The 17190-nt window shown below is 41.0% G+C and overlaps 1 protein-coding gene across 1 annotated transcript in view; it reads right to left on the bottom strand.

Annotated features, from left to right (window-relative positions):
- Nucleotides 1-7170: 7170 nt before the first annotated feature.
- Nucleotides 7171-17190, bottom strand: part of TNPO3 (transportin 3) — a gene marked incomplete at its 5' end in the record, with an annotated part of 74099 nt that continues 64079 nt past the window's right edge. Inside the window, 3 exons of the mRNA XM_084230376.1 lie at nt 7171-7426; nt 7727-7818; nt 14209-14321. Of these exons, the coding sequence (XP_084086502.1) occupies nt 7758-7818; nt 14209-14321 (174 nt within the window). The 3' untranslated portion in view covers nt 7171-7426; nt 7727-7757. The remainder of the gene's footprint in view (nt 7427-7726; nt 7819-14208; nt 14322-17190) is intronic.

Raw genomic sequence — 17190 nt, forward strand, 5'->3', positions numbered from 1 at the left:
GCACTTGCCTGCCATCTCTGCTCTTGACATGGAGGGCCTGCCTTCCAGGCTGATGAGTCAGTGTGGCCTCCATGAGCACTCACCCAGCTGGCTTTGCTTTCCAGGAGGAAGCTGGCTGAAGCAAGGGTGTGGAGTTTTCAATGTGTGCATAGTCTAAAATCCCGCCCGAATCAATTTCCCCGTAAGAAATGGTGGAGGGCCTCCCTGGTGGTGCACGGGTTAAGTCTCAGCACTATCAAGCTTTCAGCAGCCGCTGCTGCAGCAGCGTGAGTTGGATCCCCCAGCAGGGAGCGGACCCACATGGCGCAGACCTCTCCTGTCTCACCCACTGCTCCCCTCAGTGGTATGTTTTACACACCCTCACTGTGAGATATTTTGTCACTCCCCCACCCTGAAATTTTTGTAAAAAAATTTATTTATTTATTTATTTATTTATTTATTTATTTATTTATTTATTTATTTATACAAGAACGGGGGTACAGGCCAGATGTGCGGGAGGGTGAGAGGATTCACCAGAGACAGAGCAGGGAACAGAACAGGCAGACTGACAAAATACACTACTGAGGGGAACAGCGAGACAGGAGAGGTCTGCTGCGCCATGTGGGATTCTCCTCGGCCGGCCGGGATCGAACCAGCACTGCGGAGGCTGCGGACAGCTTCACAGCGCTATGCTCAACCACCTGCGCCCTCAGGGGAGGCCCCCGAAATATTCTGAAGCAAATCTTGGATATAACATTTCTTGTATACATATACAGCATAGATCACCAAAATCTAGGAAATTCTAAAAAACCAAACTACAGTATCATCACAATATGAATTACCAAATATCCAAATTGTATTCCCCCACAATTTAATTGAAGAAACTGCCTTGTTCTGCAGTGGGTTTGCAGCTTTGTTGTGTTGACTAATTTTGTCTCCCATTTCCCATAAATTGTTGCTTCGCTCTAAACTCTGGATTCTAGAGGTTTGATTGCATTCCAATTTTTGATTTGACAACCTATTAGTGGGTGTTTGAGTTGTTTCTGTCTTAATTTTTTTTATTTATTTGTGCATACAAGAGCTGGGGTACAGGCCAGAGACGCGGGGGGGGGGTGGTGGTGAAAGGATTCACCAGAGACAAAGCGGGGAACAGAACAGGCAGACTGACAAAATACACTGCTGAGGGGAGCAGCGGGCAAGTCAGGAGAGGTCTGCTGCGCCATGTGGGTAGCTCCCTCTCTGGGGATCGAACTCATGCTGCAGTGGCTGCAGACAGTTTCATAGGTTGTGTCTTAACAACTTGTGCCACCAGGGAGGCCCTGTTTCTGTCTTTAATTATTATATATAATTCTGTGACAATAGGTTTGTGCACACTTAGTATGTTTTTTCATATTTTTGCCAGTATTTCTTTTGGATGGATCCCCAGGAATAGAGTTTCTAGAAAAAGAACAAATGGGTATAATTGTGCTAGATAGTAGGAAAATCATGATCAATCTGAGTGTTCCTGTTTCCCCATCTCACCAAACCAACTAGAGTTCTAGCTTTTGGATTCCTGCCAACCCGTCAGGTGAGCATTAGTGTTTCAATGCCAGATCTCATTAAGAGCAAGACTGAGCATCTTCATATAGGTAAGTGGCCTGTGCCGTTTTTATTTATTTTTATTTTATTTTATATTTTATTTTTTCAAACATTTGTTTCTTTTTTCTTTTTCTTTTCTTTTTTTTTTTTTTTTAATTTATACAAGCACTGGGTACAGTCAGAAGCGCGGGAGGGTGAGAGAATTCACCAGAGCCAGAGGGGAGAGCAGAGCAAGAAGTACACTGCTGAGGGGAGCAGCGGGCGGCAGGAGAGGTCTGCGCGCCATATGGGACCCTCACCTAGAGGCCAGGGATAAAACTGGCACTGCAGAGGCTGTGGGCATCTTCGCAACCCAGCACTCAACTGCCGCGCCACTGGGGAGGCCACAGTTTTTATTTTTTAAATAAGCAATTTTAAAATAGTTTGATTTACAGAAAAGTGGTTCAGAGTTCCTATATATTCGTACCCAGGTTTTCCAGCTGTTAACGTCTTACATTTTTAGACTTTTGTCACAACTAATGAAATAACACAAAACACTATTATTAAATGAGCTCCATTGTTTATTCAAAGTTCATCAGTTTTTTTTTTTTAATCTAGTATCCTTTTTCTGTTCCAGGAGCCCATCCAGGTAACCCCATTACATTTAGTCATCTGAGTTCCTTATCAGCTTCCTCTGGTCTGACAATTTCTCACTTTCTGTTTTTATGATCTTGATGCTTTTGAGGGTAGATTTTAGAATGTCCCGCATTTGGGGTTTAGCTGATGCGTTTGTCCTGTTTTGTAAGGAAGACCACAGAGAAGACGTGTCATCCTCACTGCGTCGTATGGATGGCACATGCTAATCACCTTGATGAATCACCACTGATGTTGACCCTAATCAGGTGGTGTTTGTCAGGTTTCTCCACTATAATGCAATCCCCCCTTCATACTGTACACAAGTAATCTATACCCCTAAGAAACTTTATCAACTTGACGAGTGTTTACACACAGTTGCTTTCATCTTTTTTAATATATACAGATACTTTTCTTTTTTTAAATTTTATTTTTATATTCGCCATACAATTACAACCCCTTTATTTTGACCCCAATCCCTCCTTTCCCCACCCCCCCACCTGATACTTTTCTTTTTTATGCATATAAGAACTGAGGTACAGGCCAGAGATGTGGTGGGGGTGGGGTGGGGTGAGAGGATTCACCAAAGACAGTGGGGAGCAGTACAGGCAGACTGATAGACTGAAATACACTGTTGAGGGTGTAACAGGGTGGTGCCCAGGAAAAGACAGTTCCCTGCCCCATTCAAAGGAGGGGAGCTGAGCAGGGAGAAGAAGCTGGAGAGGAAACTGTAAAGGAAGGAAGCAGGATGGAGAGCAATGAGACCTGGAGGAGGCACATGGAGCAGAGTGACATGCGAAGAAACTATGCTTGCCTTTTGGTAGCGGACTGGTTGAATCAGATTAGGGAGAGACCCATGGGGAGGTGACAATGGCAGCTTTTATCTTGATTTTGATTTTGATCTTTTCCTCCCAGACTTGTCTGGTTGTTTCTGACCCTTTTCTGTGGGTCCCCGCCAGAAGGTGCATTAGACTTGTGGCGGACTTTCAGAACTTGCTCTGGGCCAATCCCATTTGGGTAGACTTTTACCCACGAGGGGATGGGTAATTTTGGGTGCTTGATTTAGAAACTATATGTTTGCCTTTTCTGTATTGCACACTAATTGTATTAAAGTTCATTTCCATTAAAGGTCTGTATGTTTTGTCTTGATGTGGCAGATGGCAGAACCTATATAGAGCAGGAAGGCTTGGGGGTCCTGGGGTGCCCCTCTCCCTGCCCTGTAACAAGGGGAGCAGCGGGCAAGGCAGAAGAGGTCTGCTGTGCCATGTGGGCCAGCTCCCTAGCCAGGGATCGAACTCATGCCACAGTGGCTGGCGATAGCTTGATAGTTCTGATTTTAATCCCCTCACCAGGGAGGCCTCTTGCTTTATCTCTAGCCTTAGTTTTCAGTCATTTACAAAGGTGAGCACCTTTTCTCCCCATTGGCCTGTTTTCTCATGTTGAAATTAGCTGTCAGTACTTTTTTAAGATTAGATGTTACAGATTTGACTTCCAGCTTGGCTTCAAAAATTGGCAAATATGGAAACATCTCACATTCCCCAATGGCAATAATCAGCTGGAAATGCAGGTCCTTTCAGTCCAATAGTCCTCTCCCACCTGCTTCACTCTTCCTTCCTTACCTTGTCCCTGGAAGCATAGGAGCTTGCAATCCTTGCTGAAAGGTGGAGCAGGGAGACGGCCAAGTAAACGAAGAAGGAAGCTTGCAAGTGGGCAGTAGGCACCCACTGGGGCACCGACTCATCCAAGACTGCAAGCCACACAGCTAGTGCTGAAAATCTTTCTCAGGCTCCTACTTTCTTTAAAAAAAAAAAAAAAAAAAGGCAAAATGAGCACATGCCATTTCCTATAGATCTCTGTGTTGTAGTAGCCAGTTGTGGATGTCACCCAAATGAAGTGACAGACATAACACATTCCAGAGGCTGAAGGAGGGACAGTGTGTTTTACAGTTCACTGTTCCCTGAGGTTCCTCTTGGTAGCACCTGGGAGCTCCGGTGGCCTCCGCTGGAGTTCAAGTTGAAATCCACAGAACATGGTCGAACTTCTCTCTCTGGCACCCAGTAAGTTTCCCTCACTTCCTTTTTCTAAGTCCCTCCTCCCCACCACTTTCATCCAAGTAAATATTCTTTTACTTCCACTCATTTAGCTTTTCAGTGACAAAAAAGGACCTAATACTTGAGACATCATAGGATAGAAGGTAGTGATGGTTTTGTCAGAGGAGAGCTCTTGAAAGGCAACTTTCTCATTGGCTGGCAACGGACATCAAGAGCTCAGGCACACCTTGTGGCACAACCTTGGATTTTTAACTTCTCTGGATTTCTGTTTTCATCTTTGTGAAAAGATTTCAGTGAAACCAGGGCCACAGGGCATGTAAGCTGCATTTGTGGTATTGATGCTATTCACAAACACAAGCTCCTTTGGGTCTTGTTTATCCTACATCCTCAGTTATTCATCTTTATGAGCAAGTACATTAAAATTACAAGTTATTTTACTGCAATCCTGCTGGGAAGAGCTCCAATTGGCAATTTGTGTTCCACAGTCAGGACTAAAATTTCTTGGCTAAGCCAATCATGGAAATGAGGGAACAGACAATTCTACAGGAACTTCAAGGAACTTTCAGGTTCAGATGCAAGACACTCATTCTGCTTTCACTAGACAATGTGGTGCAGGAACACAACATCTACATTTTTTTAAACATCTACATGATTTTAAAAGGATCTCCTGATCCCAAACTGCTCCTTTTAAAATTAAACTTTAGGTAAATATTCTTGCTATGCCAAAAAAGTAACAAGACTGCTTTAGTCCAGTTCCTTCAAACAATAAGACCCACAGATAGAAATGCAGGGATGCCCCAACATTAGTGAGAGCTCTGGTTTTCAATACTATAGCAATGGAGAGGATGTTCTTGACATTAGTAGTGGTTATTATTAAGCCTTACATGTATTTTTAACCCCATGTATAAAAGCACAATTCCTTGAATAGAGCGTCATATTGGTTGCTACAAGGACCAAGGGTTGGATTTGGCATTGAAGTTTTGCTGTTTTACCAGAAAATGAGAGATGGCTGGGGTGATGTGCTGATGTCCAGAATCTGACAGTTTACTCTCCTCAGTTCCACACTCATTTTTACTACCCTTCTAAGTAATGCTTCTTTAGAGAGTACAACTCTGAGTACCACTGATGTTTTTTTTTTTTTAACTATTTATTTATTTATGCATACAAGAGCTGGAGTACGGGCTAGAGATGTGTTGGGGGTGGGGCGTGAGAGGATTCACCAGAGAGAGAGAGAGTGGGGAACAGAACAGGCAGATTGATCAAAGTACACTGCTGAGGGGAGCAGCGGGCGAGTCAGGAGAGGTCTGCTGCGCCATGTGGGTAGCTCCGTTTGGCCGGGGATCAAACTTGTGCTGCAGAGGCTGCGGATTGCTTCATAGTGTGGTGCTTAGCCCCTTGCGCCACCAGGGAGGCCCACCATTGATGTTTTAATCAGGAAGTTTAACTTCATTGATTCCAGGTATTAAGGTAGCCCTGCAGTCAAGGTTATTACTGGCTCAAAGTTCAATTATGGTAACAAACTGTATGAAAAGAAAATACAAACTAATCCACACCAACAGAAAGCAGCGGTGGCTGCCTGGCCATGGGGGAGGATGGGCGAGCATGAACAAATGAGAGAAAGGGCTATGTTCACCATCTTGATTAAGTAGTTTCATAGGTGCACTCTTAGCCAAAGCTTCTCAATTGTAGATCTCAAATATGTGGTTTATTGTATATCAGATATTTGAATACAGGTTTGTTTTGCTTGTTTTTGTTTTTTCTTCAAAGACTGAATACTCAGTGGGTCAGGAAACAATCTACTTAGGAGGCCATCGTGGAAAGAATATCCCACATTTCCTTTTAATCCACTTTCTTTGCTCTATAAAAAGATAAAAGGAGTTTTTCAGTGAACTAGAAAAATAAAAGATGCAGAATGAAGCACTTCATGGAAATGTGAAGGGTCTGTGGTATTACATGAAGGGCAGGGGCCTGCTCTTTAAACTCCGTACCTTGATGTCTATCAGATAACAAAACTGCTTATTTAGGTGACCTAGTCGTGAAAGGAAATAAAAACAAACACTGATTAAATTTTAAAAATTTATTGTTTTCTTTTTTCTCTGCTGTTGATTTGTTCTTGAGATGGTGAGACCACCAGACAGAACAGTGCCCTCACACCCAACGCCTGTGCAGGGCCACGACTCCTTCAAGCCACGAAGGGCTGCTGTGGGCTCCCCTCTCCCGCCTCACCCGCCCATGAAGTTAAATAAGCTCCACATTTTTTAATAAAATACAATAAGCCCTGTAAACACTTTTGTCCACACTGTCACCCTCTTTTTTTCTTCTCACATGGGTAAAACATTAAAAAAAGAAAATCTAAAAAAAAAAAAAAAAAAAAAAAAAAAGCCTAAAAGTTAAGACTATACACTGATATCCCCACTCACCCCAATTTTGGCTCGTCTGTGCAAGGCTGATGGCAACCCAATGTGGATTTGAAGTGGATTGAGAAATAATAGGGTCAGCGATGGATATACATGAATTCTGACCCTGACAGGTCCTAGTGCTGCTGTAACCATGATATAAGCAAAACAGGCTTCTCGCTTACTCGTCCTTGTCTGAACCACTCTAAGGGTCGGAAGAAACAGCTGGGGAGAACTTTCTATTCATGTCCCTTGAAAGAGGAAGGGGGAAGGAAAGGAGGGAGGGTGGGAGAAAGAGGACAAAACAGAAAAGAGATGATTCTGACCCTTGTCTTCCAATCGCAGCTATCTAATTCATTGAATTTCCATTTTCCCTAAGTAATTGTATTCGTTTCACAGAAAGCTTGTACTTTTATTTTTCTGTGTGCACACATGCTGGTAGCATGTATGTTGTGTGTATGTGTGCGTGTCATTTGCTACCAGGCGAATGTTTCAGTTCTGGTTTCAGTTTTTTTTGCCTTTTTTATTTCCTTAAAATTATTTTTCCTTTTAGAAACAAGTTCACCAGGAAACCAGCTCCCCTCCCACCACGCCGGATAGGCTGCAGCCGTCTTTTTTAAACCGCGCTGATTTTCCCTCACACCCCCAAACAGGAACTCCTCAGGATGGCCTCGGAAGGCTGGAGTCTCTCCCTGTCTGGCGGGACGCCCTGGTGGCGGTGAAGGCCCCTCTGCCACAATGGAGGTTTCTGATTGTGGGACACAGTCTGGTTTTTGTTTTCTTCCTGTCTTCTAATTAAAAAAGACATTCCTGAGAAAAGAGAGAAGATAGTCAATAACTGTGGTCCAGGAGATAGTGAGCATTTTATAAAAGCAACCTCAAGGCAGAAATTTCTATAGCTGCTCAGGTACCTTCATTCTGGACTGTCAGAAGAACTCCATTTTTAAAAATAAAAGCAGCCGGATTTTTTGACTTCAGCGGAACTACTACTTTAATGATAGACCATCTGCAGCACTTTTTCCAAGTGTGAGTGATGGACATTAAAACCTGTCCAAATCCCCAAGCACCCCTGGCAGCGAAGGGGGAAGCTGGAGCCCAGACACCACTCACCTGGGTGACAGGCACAGTGCAGGAGTGTGAGCTATCGAAACAACCTGGTGAAGTCTCGCAAGGCCCAGCAAACTTGTTTACATTCCTCAGCACTAAAAAAGAAAAGGTAGGTTGGTCCCTGACTGATGAGAAAGACAAAAATACAGAGAAGAACCACCATAATATTGAGGTACACTGAAAATTGCCCCAACTCTGCGACGAGCTCTCTCCTTTGTCTCACTCTGCTTCAGGTCTTCCTGTTACAAGGGTAAATACTAACTACTGCATATGAGAATAATTACAAGCTACATGGTCCTTAAGAGTGGGCTTTGGAGATAAACTGCCTAGGTTTCAATCTTGGCTCCACCATGTCCTTGGGCTATTTACTAATCTGCCTCAGTTTCCTCATCTTTATCTACCTCATAATGTTGTGAGGATTAAATCAGTTCATGTATGTAAGGTGCTTAGGATAACAGAGCAGTAAACAAGACAATAAGTAAATGTAGACTACTAAAACAATAGCAATTCGTTGAAGTCCCTAACACAAATACAAGAAAGGTAGAACCCCCAAAGTAAAAAAAACAACACATTAAGCTAAGGCTGACCATCCTGACAATGAGCACAGCCAACTTAGGCACCCTGGCCTCCTCAGTCCCTTCCTTCCAAAGGCAGCTTTTGTTTACGAAGCCTACTCCTGCGACTAATTCTCCACCAGCCATTGATTTCCTAGTTGGACAAGCTACTCAGGGTTTCCTCCTGTGGGGAGAGGAGGGAGAGAAGAGAGGGAAAGGTTAAGGCATGCAGAAAGGGAGGAGGAAACAGGACTTTGTCCTCAAGCTACACTAAGATGCCCAGGTGGTATAAATGAATAGCCCCGATCCTGTTTTTCGAAAGGCCTCCTTTGTCCAAAACTGTCACCGAGACAAGTGAGTGCCAGTTTCATTCCATTGTTATCAGTCTTCACCAAAGTGTTTTGGTAACGGAACATGAGGCTTAGCTTTGCAGTGGGGAAAAGGAATCACACCCCAGTATGCCCGCCCTTCTGTGGCTCTCCCTAGCTCAGAAAAACTCAGAGACCAGAGACTATAGTCTAGAACTAACCTAAGCTCTCTCTCCTTGTGATGGCTACACACTAGGGGAGAGAACTGCTAAGAGTGACCCAACAGAAAAGACGGTGAAACGAGAGCTATCCTATTAAGCGCTTGTATCTGGATCTCCCACCTTTTCTATAAATTCATCAAGAACCTTGATTTCAACTCCAGGCCTTGTTCAACAGAATATTCCACAAACCTTAGTCTACTCTCTCTCCATCCTAAATATGTAGTAATCACTTAGTCTTCCGGTTTTATTGGAATTCCGCTGCTGCTGTTTATGAATTTAACATGCTTTTAAAAAAGGAGTCCAGTCTATTTCCAAATCAACACTGACTACTAAGGAGACAGTCAAGTTGAGTGAGTCCTTATCACGCATGCTCCCAATTACATGGAAGAGAACCCAAGAGAAGCTGCTGTGTAGTGTGTGAAGCGACCAAGACAAGAGGAAACCCTAAAATTGAGGACAGAGTTAGAGACTCAAGATTCTCTTGCCAACCTAATGTCTATTGTTTTAAATTCTACCCTTTAACCAGAGATCTTGGTTTAATCTAAAAGAGAAATGATAACTCCACCCTTAGCCTCTTTTGTGACACATGAAAAAAAGCATTGAAACTAAAATGCAAGTACAAGAGAACTGTGGTAAGACAGTTCAGTCTCTCCAAGCAGTTTAGCTGCTCCCAACCCTGTCAGCAACCGCTTTGGTTTCAAGAATTTCAGTCAAATGTTTAACTTAACGTCGTTGATGATTAAGTCCAAAGAAGTGGATTTCTAAAAAGCTCCTTGAAAACTAGCGTTATTTTTTGTCTCACTTCTGGCATTTAATTCTTCCTGCTTTTTTCCACTTTATTTATAACTGAACACGTAAGACACCCTGAACTGGCCTCTAATTCTCATGTCAATGCTTCCTATGTTCAACATCTTTTGACCTTGAAGATCCTCATGCAATTGATAAGGGTCACAGAACAAACACCATGACAGAGAATGGGAGACGGGATGATTTCTTTCAGCCACAAGTAGTGGTATTAGGAAAGCAAGAATGAGATTTTAGAATGAAAAGTCCCAGCTTTCTTCAACTTGACCAACTAAAAAGGCTAGGGAATTAATTCATTACCAGTACCATTTGAAAAACAGGCTTGGACTTGTTGAAATGAAACTGAACCAGTTCACCCTCCCTGCTGGGATGGCAAACAAAGCAGCATGTTGAGGCAGGAGTTACAGGACCTTAAAACCGAAAGGGAGACTGAGTCATGCAGACAACAGAAGGTTGAAGGGTAAGAAGAATACTAGAGAATTACTAAGAAGAGGTGAGCAATCTCAAAGTCTTTCTCCAGTACTTTAACATTACCTCTTACTTCTGTTCATTTCCCACCATTAGGTCACACAGTCTGACTTTAGGAGGAGCTGTAAAACTTGTTTAGCAATGAGTTCAAGTAGGCCGGGTTGGTAGTATAACATATTTTCCCACATCACAAGGCAAAGATCACAGATACTATTGTTCGCAATTTTGCAGTATTTGGGTCCTCTTTCCTTGGTCCAAGACTTTTCTCATATTAGGGGATACCCAAGACATTTATCTCAGACTTATTCAATGTTCTACCTGTCACATGTTAGCTGTAATGAGGGAATATGGTTTTGGTAGAGACATATTCCAGAACGTGTGGGTGGCTGCCTTAGAGCTGGCGGGAACATGCTCCAGCTAGTTTTGCAAGTACATAATGACATTCGGGCAATTTCTTTTCTAAGGAGAAAGTTAACATTCACTGATCACCTATTACATGCCAAACCTTTAGATTTTTACTGGTATCTCTTATTAAACCCATGAGATAGGTATTAATTAACCATGTTTTGCAGATGAATAAACTGAAGTTCAAACTATCAATTGGTGGTAAGATTCAAACCAACATCCTTATCTACACCCAGGCTCCTATCTGAGCTAAAGAATTTCTAGTCAACGTGATCCTGCTTCCTTCCTTCCTGAATAACACTATATGGAATAAAGCAAAACAAGCAGAGAGAAGCAACTGTTGTACTTCTTTGCACCAGGACAACTTTTAGGTAGACTACTACTTCTACTGGGAAAATTCATAGTGAAAAGAAATCAAATAATTTCATAAGGTCATCCCAGTCTTAATATAAACCTACCCTAGTGGAGGGGAAATCCCCTCTTCTAGCAAAATGTGCCAGTCACATGCTGTTTTCTAGCCACACACTGTCACTTGATCTATGGCCAAAAGTCAGTTACTTCTGGAGTATGAAGTTAAATCACTTAGTAAGATTCAAAATAATATCCCTCAGAGATTTAGAATTTTAACATTAATAAAACTATTGGAGATTCTCTGGGAGATAAGAAATAAAATCATTTTGGAAAGTGACATTAAGAAATCAATTCTCCCACCCCCACCAAAAAGCAATTCTGAGAAATGAAGATTAGCTCTTATACCATTGTCTAGAATTTACCTTATGTTTTCCTAACTGTTTAAAATTAGGTCTAGTTTTAATTATAATAGTATACCATATATGCTCACAAGAATGCAAATAGTATAGTCATGAAATGAGTCTTCCCTGACCTGCAGACCTTAGTTGTTTATCTTTCCAGAAATTTACTATGCATAAAATTTCCTACATGTGTATAAACTATATAATAAAACAGCTTTTCGAGCTGGTTCATTTGTAATAACATGAAAAAGAATTAACACTTAGGGATAAATTTAAGCAAGGTAGAGAAAGACCTGCACCCTGAAAACTATAAAACATTTACTGAAGGAAATCAATTACACCAGTATTTAAGACATCTCATATTCACACATTGGAAGACTTACTATTACCAAGATAGCAACACCACCCAAAGTGATCTACAGATTCAAGGCAATTCCCATTAAAAAAAACAAAACAAAACAAAACAAAACAAAACAAAAAAACCTCAAGGACAGGCCTCCCTGGTGGCCTAGGGGTTAAGTCTCAGTGGTATCACCTCTGAGGCTTGAGTTAAATCCCCAGCCAGAGAGCTAACCCTGCTAAACCTAGCAGAATTCTCCTGTCGCACCTGCTGCTCCCCTCAGCAGTGTATTTCGTCAGTCTGCCTGTTCTGCTCCCCGCTCTGTTTCTGGTGAATCCTCTCAACCCCTCCACCTCTGGCCTACACCTCAGTTCTACACAAAAATAAATAAAAAATAAGAAAATAAAATAAAAAAAAAATCCCAAGGACAATTTTTTTTTGTGTGTAGAAATATAAAAATCCAGGGCCTCCCCGGTGGCGCAGCGGTTGAGCGTTGGGTTGCAAAGCTGCCTGCGGCCTCTGTGGCGCCAGTTCAATCCCCGGCTGCTCCCCGGCCACCGGAGGAGGGTCCCACATGGCACGCAGACCTCTCCTGCCGCCCGCTGCTCCCCTCAGCAGTGTACTTCGGTCCTTCTGCCTGCTCTGTTCTTCGCTCTGGCTCTGGTGAATTCTCTCACCCTCCCGCGCTTCTGACTGTACCCAGTGCATGTATAAACAAAACAAACAAACAAATAAATAAAACATGCCTCTATAAAAAAAAATGTTAAAAAAAAAAAAAGAAATATAAAAATCCATCCCAAAATTCATCTATAACCTCAAGGGACCCCAAATAGCCAAAATAATCTTGAAAAGGAACAATGTCAGAGGTTTCACACCTCCCAATTTCAAAAAACTTGTTACAAAAGCAATGATAATCGAAACTATACACTGGCACAAAGACTGATAGAATAGAACCAAGAACCCAGAAATAAATTACCTGCATATATGATCAAATGATATTTTTTTCTTAAATTAAAAGCATTCAGGTGGTTCAGATTGTTTTTATTTTTTTTTCACGTACAATAACTGGGAATGGCCAGAGGTGTGGGGGGGTGAGAGGATTCACCAGAGACAAAGCAGAACTGGCAGATTTAGTGAAATACACTGCTAAAGGGAGGAGCAGGCTAGACAGGAGAGGTCTGTTGCGCCATATGTGGGTCAGCTCTCTGGCCAGGGATCGAACTCAAGGCCAGGGGGGTGACAGCGCTGAGACTTAAGCCCTATGCCTATGGTCAAATGATTTTCAGTAAGAGTACCAAGACCACACAATGGGGAAAAAGACAAAGCTGGACAAACAAGAAACCATATGCACATGCAGAAGAATGAAGTTGAACCCTTAGTATACATAATATACTAAAAATTACCTCAAAATGGACCCAAGACTTAAATGCTCAATGATAAAACTCTTGGAAGAAAACAGGGGAAAAGCTTCATGACATTAGATTTAGTAATGATTTCTTGGATTTGACACCAAAAGCACAGGCAATGAAGTAAAAGTAGATATGGAGAAACCAGAACTTTGTGCAATTGAAGTAGGGATGTAAAACGGTAAGCTGCTGTGCAAAACAGTATGAAGGCATCTCAAAAAATTAAAGACAGAATTACCTAATCATCTAGCAATTCCACTTGTGGATATATATCCATAAGAGTTGAAAGACAGATTTATACGCTCATGTTCATAGCAGAATTATTCACAATAGCCAAGAGGAAGAAACAACCCAAATGGTGGGATAAAATAATGGATATATAGTCTAATGTACCCCATGGATGTTTTATTTGATTTGCATAATTTCTTTAAAGTTAGAATTTGACTATCTTTTGGCACAGTGAAAATTCACTGCGGACTCCTCACTAGTGTTTCGCAATCAATGATTTTTCTAACAGACATCTGCATTCTTGACCACTGAAATAGATGAGACCCAAGAAAGACCTCAGAAAGATAAAGACAGACTCCTGAAGGATAGGGGGCTGCTCAGTGCATTTTTCTTTTTTTTTTTTTAAAGATTTATTTATTGATTGATTGATTTATACAAACATACATACAAGCACTGGGTACAGTCAGAAGCGCGGGAGGGTGAGAGAATTCACCAGAGCCAGAGCGGGGAGCAGAGCAGGCAGAAGGACCGAAGTACACTGCTGAGGGGAGCAGCAGGCGGCAGGAGAGGTCTGCACGCCATGTGGGACCCTCCTCCAGTGGCCGGGGAGCGGCCGGGGATCGAACCGGCGCAGCAGAGGTTGTGGGCAGCTTCGCAACCCAGGGCTCAACCACTGCGCCACCAGGGAGGCCCACAGTGCATTTTTCTTGTGTAAGAAGTAATGGCTCTGCTTATCCATTAAACTCTTATACCAGTTAACATAAATATACAGTAAAACACGTACATCATTCACACACAACAAGGTTATGTTTTCCCTCCAAGTTACTTCCAAAGCTAATTTACGAAATTCGAGATTTAACAGACACCAAGCTATGAACTTACACAAGAAACATACTCCTGGGTATATCTGTAACTAAGACAGTATAAAAAATAAACACATTTTCTTTACATACCCCAGCTGTTGCTCACACATCTTTTAAGAACCCCCACATCACTCACCTAGTGACTTGCTTGTGAAAGTCTGTAAGTTGTTTGTGTGTCACGGTGACAGCTCCCACAGTTGTCTCTTTTGGCAAGCCTTTCAAGGAATTCTCTAACCATCGACAAAAAGTCTGCACAAAGAATAAATTTAAAAGGAAGCAAGGCTTACTGTACTGGGACTCTACAGTAATAACAAAAACTAGGTTTCCTCAGTTTCCTCAGTGGTGGTGTTAAGTTTCCCAGATTTGGTTGCAAGATATACCAAAAGTACTATCTTTAGGTCACCCAGTCTCTGTGGGTTGAAACAGTTTACAAAAGCATTTCGAGACTTCCGTTCAAATGGGCAGCAGGCATTGTTTTAGACAGGGCATTTATACCTTGGAAGTTTCTTCGGGATGAGGCTATTATTTTGTTCCTGTCATTATGGTTATGTAATATTTTAAATATCAAACAGCTGCCATAAGACTCTTGAGAATCAAGATCAAAGGCAATCCAAAGCAAAAGGTTTCAAAAGGTATCAGAAAAAGAAGGGACAAAAAGCATAGTAAACAAACATGTCAAAAGTACAGATACCGGTAAATAATACTAACCCAGAATCTTAATGATTTTAATTAAGGTCATTTCTCAATAGAAGTCTTACCTTACTATCTGTACAAGCTTTACTGTATTCTTTGGGTTAAAAAGTTCTTCTGTTGCTCATTCTTTTTGCTATTTAAAATAATTACTTACATCTGCCACAGTCGTGCTGTACCTTTCAAATGCACAGTTTGCTCCCATCCCCCTTCCTTCCTTTCTCTTCCAAATAAAAATCAAAATTTTGACTTCCTCTGGGTTCTTATTTTTGTTGAATTGTTCTTTCAGTCAGCTTTAATTTTCCTTCATATATTTAAGTCGTATATACACTTTGGTCATTAATTTCCAGCTGTAAAATAACTTTTTTATACCTAAGTTTTTTACATTATATGCTTTCCCATTATGTTTTTTTATAATAGACCAACATAAAAATAAATATTACACTATAAAAGTATTAAAAGTACTGCACAGTTCTCTAAATGCTGCCTCCAAGGCAGTCAACACTACTCAGGAAAAAACAAGCAGGGGTAAAGACTTAACCATTAATTGACAAAGTTTTGGCATCCAATATGGCCCATAAGTTAATTTTAGTATCCCTCAAAACAAAACCAGTAAGAAACTAATTAGCTAGTACATAATTAATCTAATCTTTCAGTAAATAAATCTGAGAATTTTGGTTGAAAACACTAAATATGCTACAGATAGATAGCCAACAAAGAAAGAGGGGAAGAGAGGGAAGGGTTTTAATAGTTTGTTCAAATCAAGAAACAAAACTGGTATGTCATTTATTGAAGAACTTCTGAATTTTGAAGAAAGGGGAATTAAGAAAATGCTCAAGAATTTTCTTCAGATTTGTCTAAATTGCAATTACAATAAACTTAAGGGGTAAAGATAACCCAAATTTATTAAGAATTTCTTTACAAAAACTTAGTTTTAAGCTGATGTTTTACAGAAAACAATCATTTTAAATTATTTAACAATTCAAGATCTAAAGAGCACATTAGTACCTGTTTTCTATTCAACTTGCTGTTCTGTTAGCACTTAACTATATGAGTACAAACCAAACTTCTTAAGGTTAGATTTACTTAAATCTTGTTACTGGGAACCAAGTGTACATGTGAAAAAGCAAAGAGTATGGAAATTTTATTTTTCAAGTCAAGGACTTTTGGAATGAAACCTGATACCCAGGGGATCACAGAATATTTTCTTTTTTTAAATAAAGATTTATTTATTTATGCATACAAGAACTGGGGTGTAAGGCCGGTGGTGGGGGAGGGTGAGAGGAGTCACCAGAGACCGAGTGGACAGCAAAATAGGCAGATCCACTGAAACACACTGCTGAGGGAAGCAGTGAGTGGTGAGACGAGAGGTCTACTGTGCCATGTGGGTCAGCTCACTGGCTGGGGATTGAACTTGTGCTGCAGTGGCTGATAACTGCTTCATAGAACTGAGACTTGACAGATTATTTTCTTTCAGAAAACAGAGTAATACTGCTGCATTAGATTGAAATGTAACCAACGTATTGAACAACCAGCATCAGGAACTACAGGTACCATTCATTCCTAAAACACTTGAGCTTATATGGAAGAATTTGCGAATTTGATGTTGTTGTATCTGAAGTATAAACCTAAGGAAAATTAGAGATGTATTAAACATCTACCCTGTATGTGATATATTTTTCATCTGACGGAGCCAAAGATCACAAAATATACTTAATCACTAAATTTTGGAGGTGAATACACAAATCCAAGATATGGCAAAACTTCTGGCTCAGTACTATCAGAGTGTAACAGTGAAAGTATATTCTCTTTTGCAAAATTGCTGAAACTGAGGCTAAGAACTGCCATGAAGGACATAAAGCAAGAGACAATGTTAAAGATGTACACGAACTTAAAAATTACAATTGTCGCTGGTTTCCCCTATGGTTTTGGGAGGCAGCTGGCTTTCCACTAGATCCAACCACACACTTATCAGAACTGCTTTAAAAAACAGTTCACAGGCCTCTATGCTCAAAATGTTCCCGTGCCACATAGAATCTGATTTGTGGTCATGTGGCTTAGTACTGAAATTATTAGACAGTCAAGAAAAATTTCCATGCTCAAGTGACAAAGAACCTGGTTCAAAAACTGAAATAGAATGAAATAAATTCAAGTCCATATTGTGGGTTAGTTTTAATACTTACACATATCCAAATGTTTTGGGGCTAGATTTATTACCAAGGAACTATATAGTGCTATCTGAGGAGCTTGAAGTGACTCAACACATCCTGAATAACCTTTAATACTATTTAACCGATATATGGGCATATTTTATAAATGAACAGATTTCTCATGAGCCACCCACATAGCTGAAATGAATGCTTAGTATTTATTCCTAATAATATATAAGCCCTATGAGAGTGACACAACTATATTTTCAAGAACCCAA

Source organism: Talpa europaea, assembly GCF_964194135.1.
Source record: "Talpa europaea genome assembly, chromosome: 3".
Lineage (NCBI taxonomy): Eukaryota > Metazoa > Chordata > Mammalia > Eulipotyphla > Talpidae > Talpa > Talpa europaea.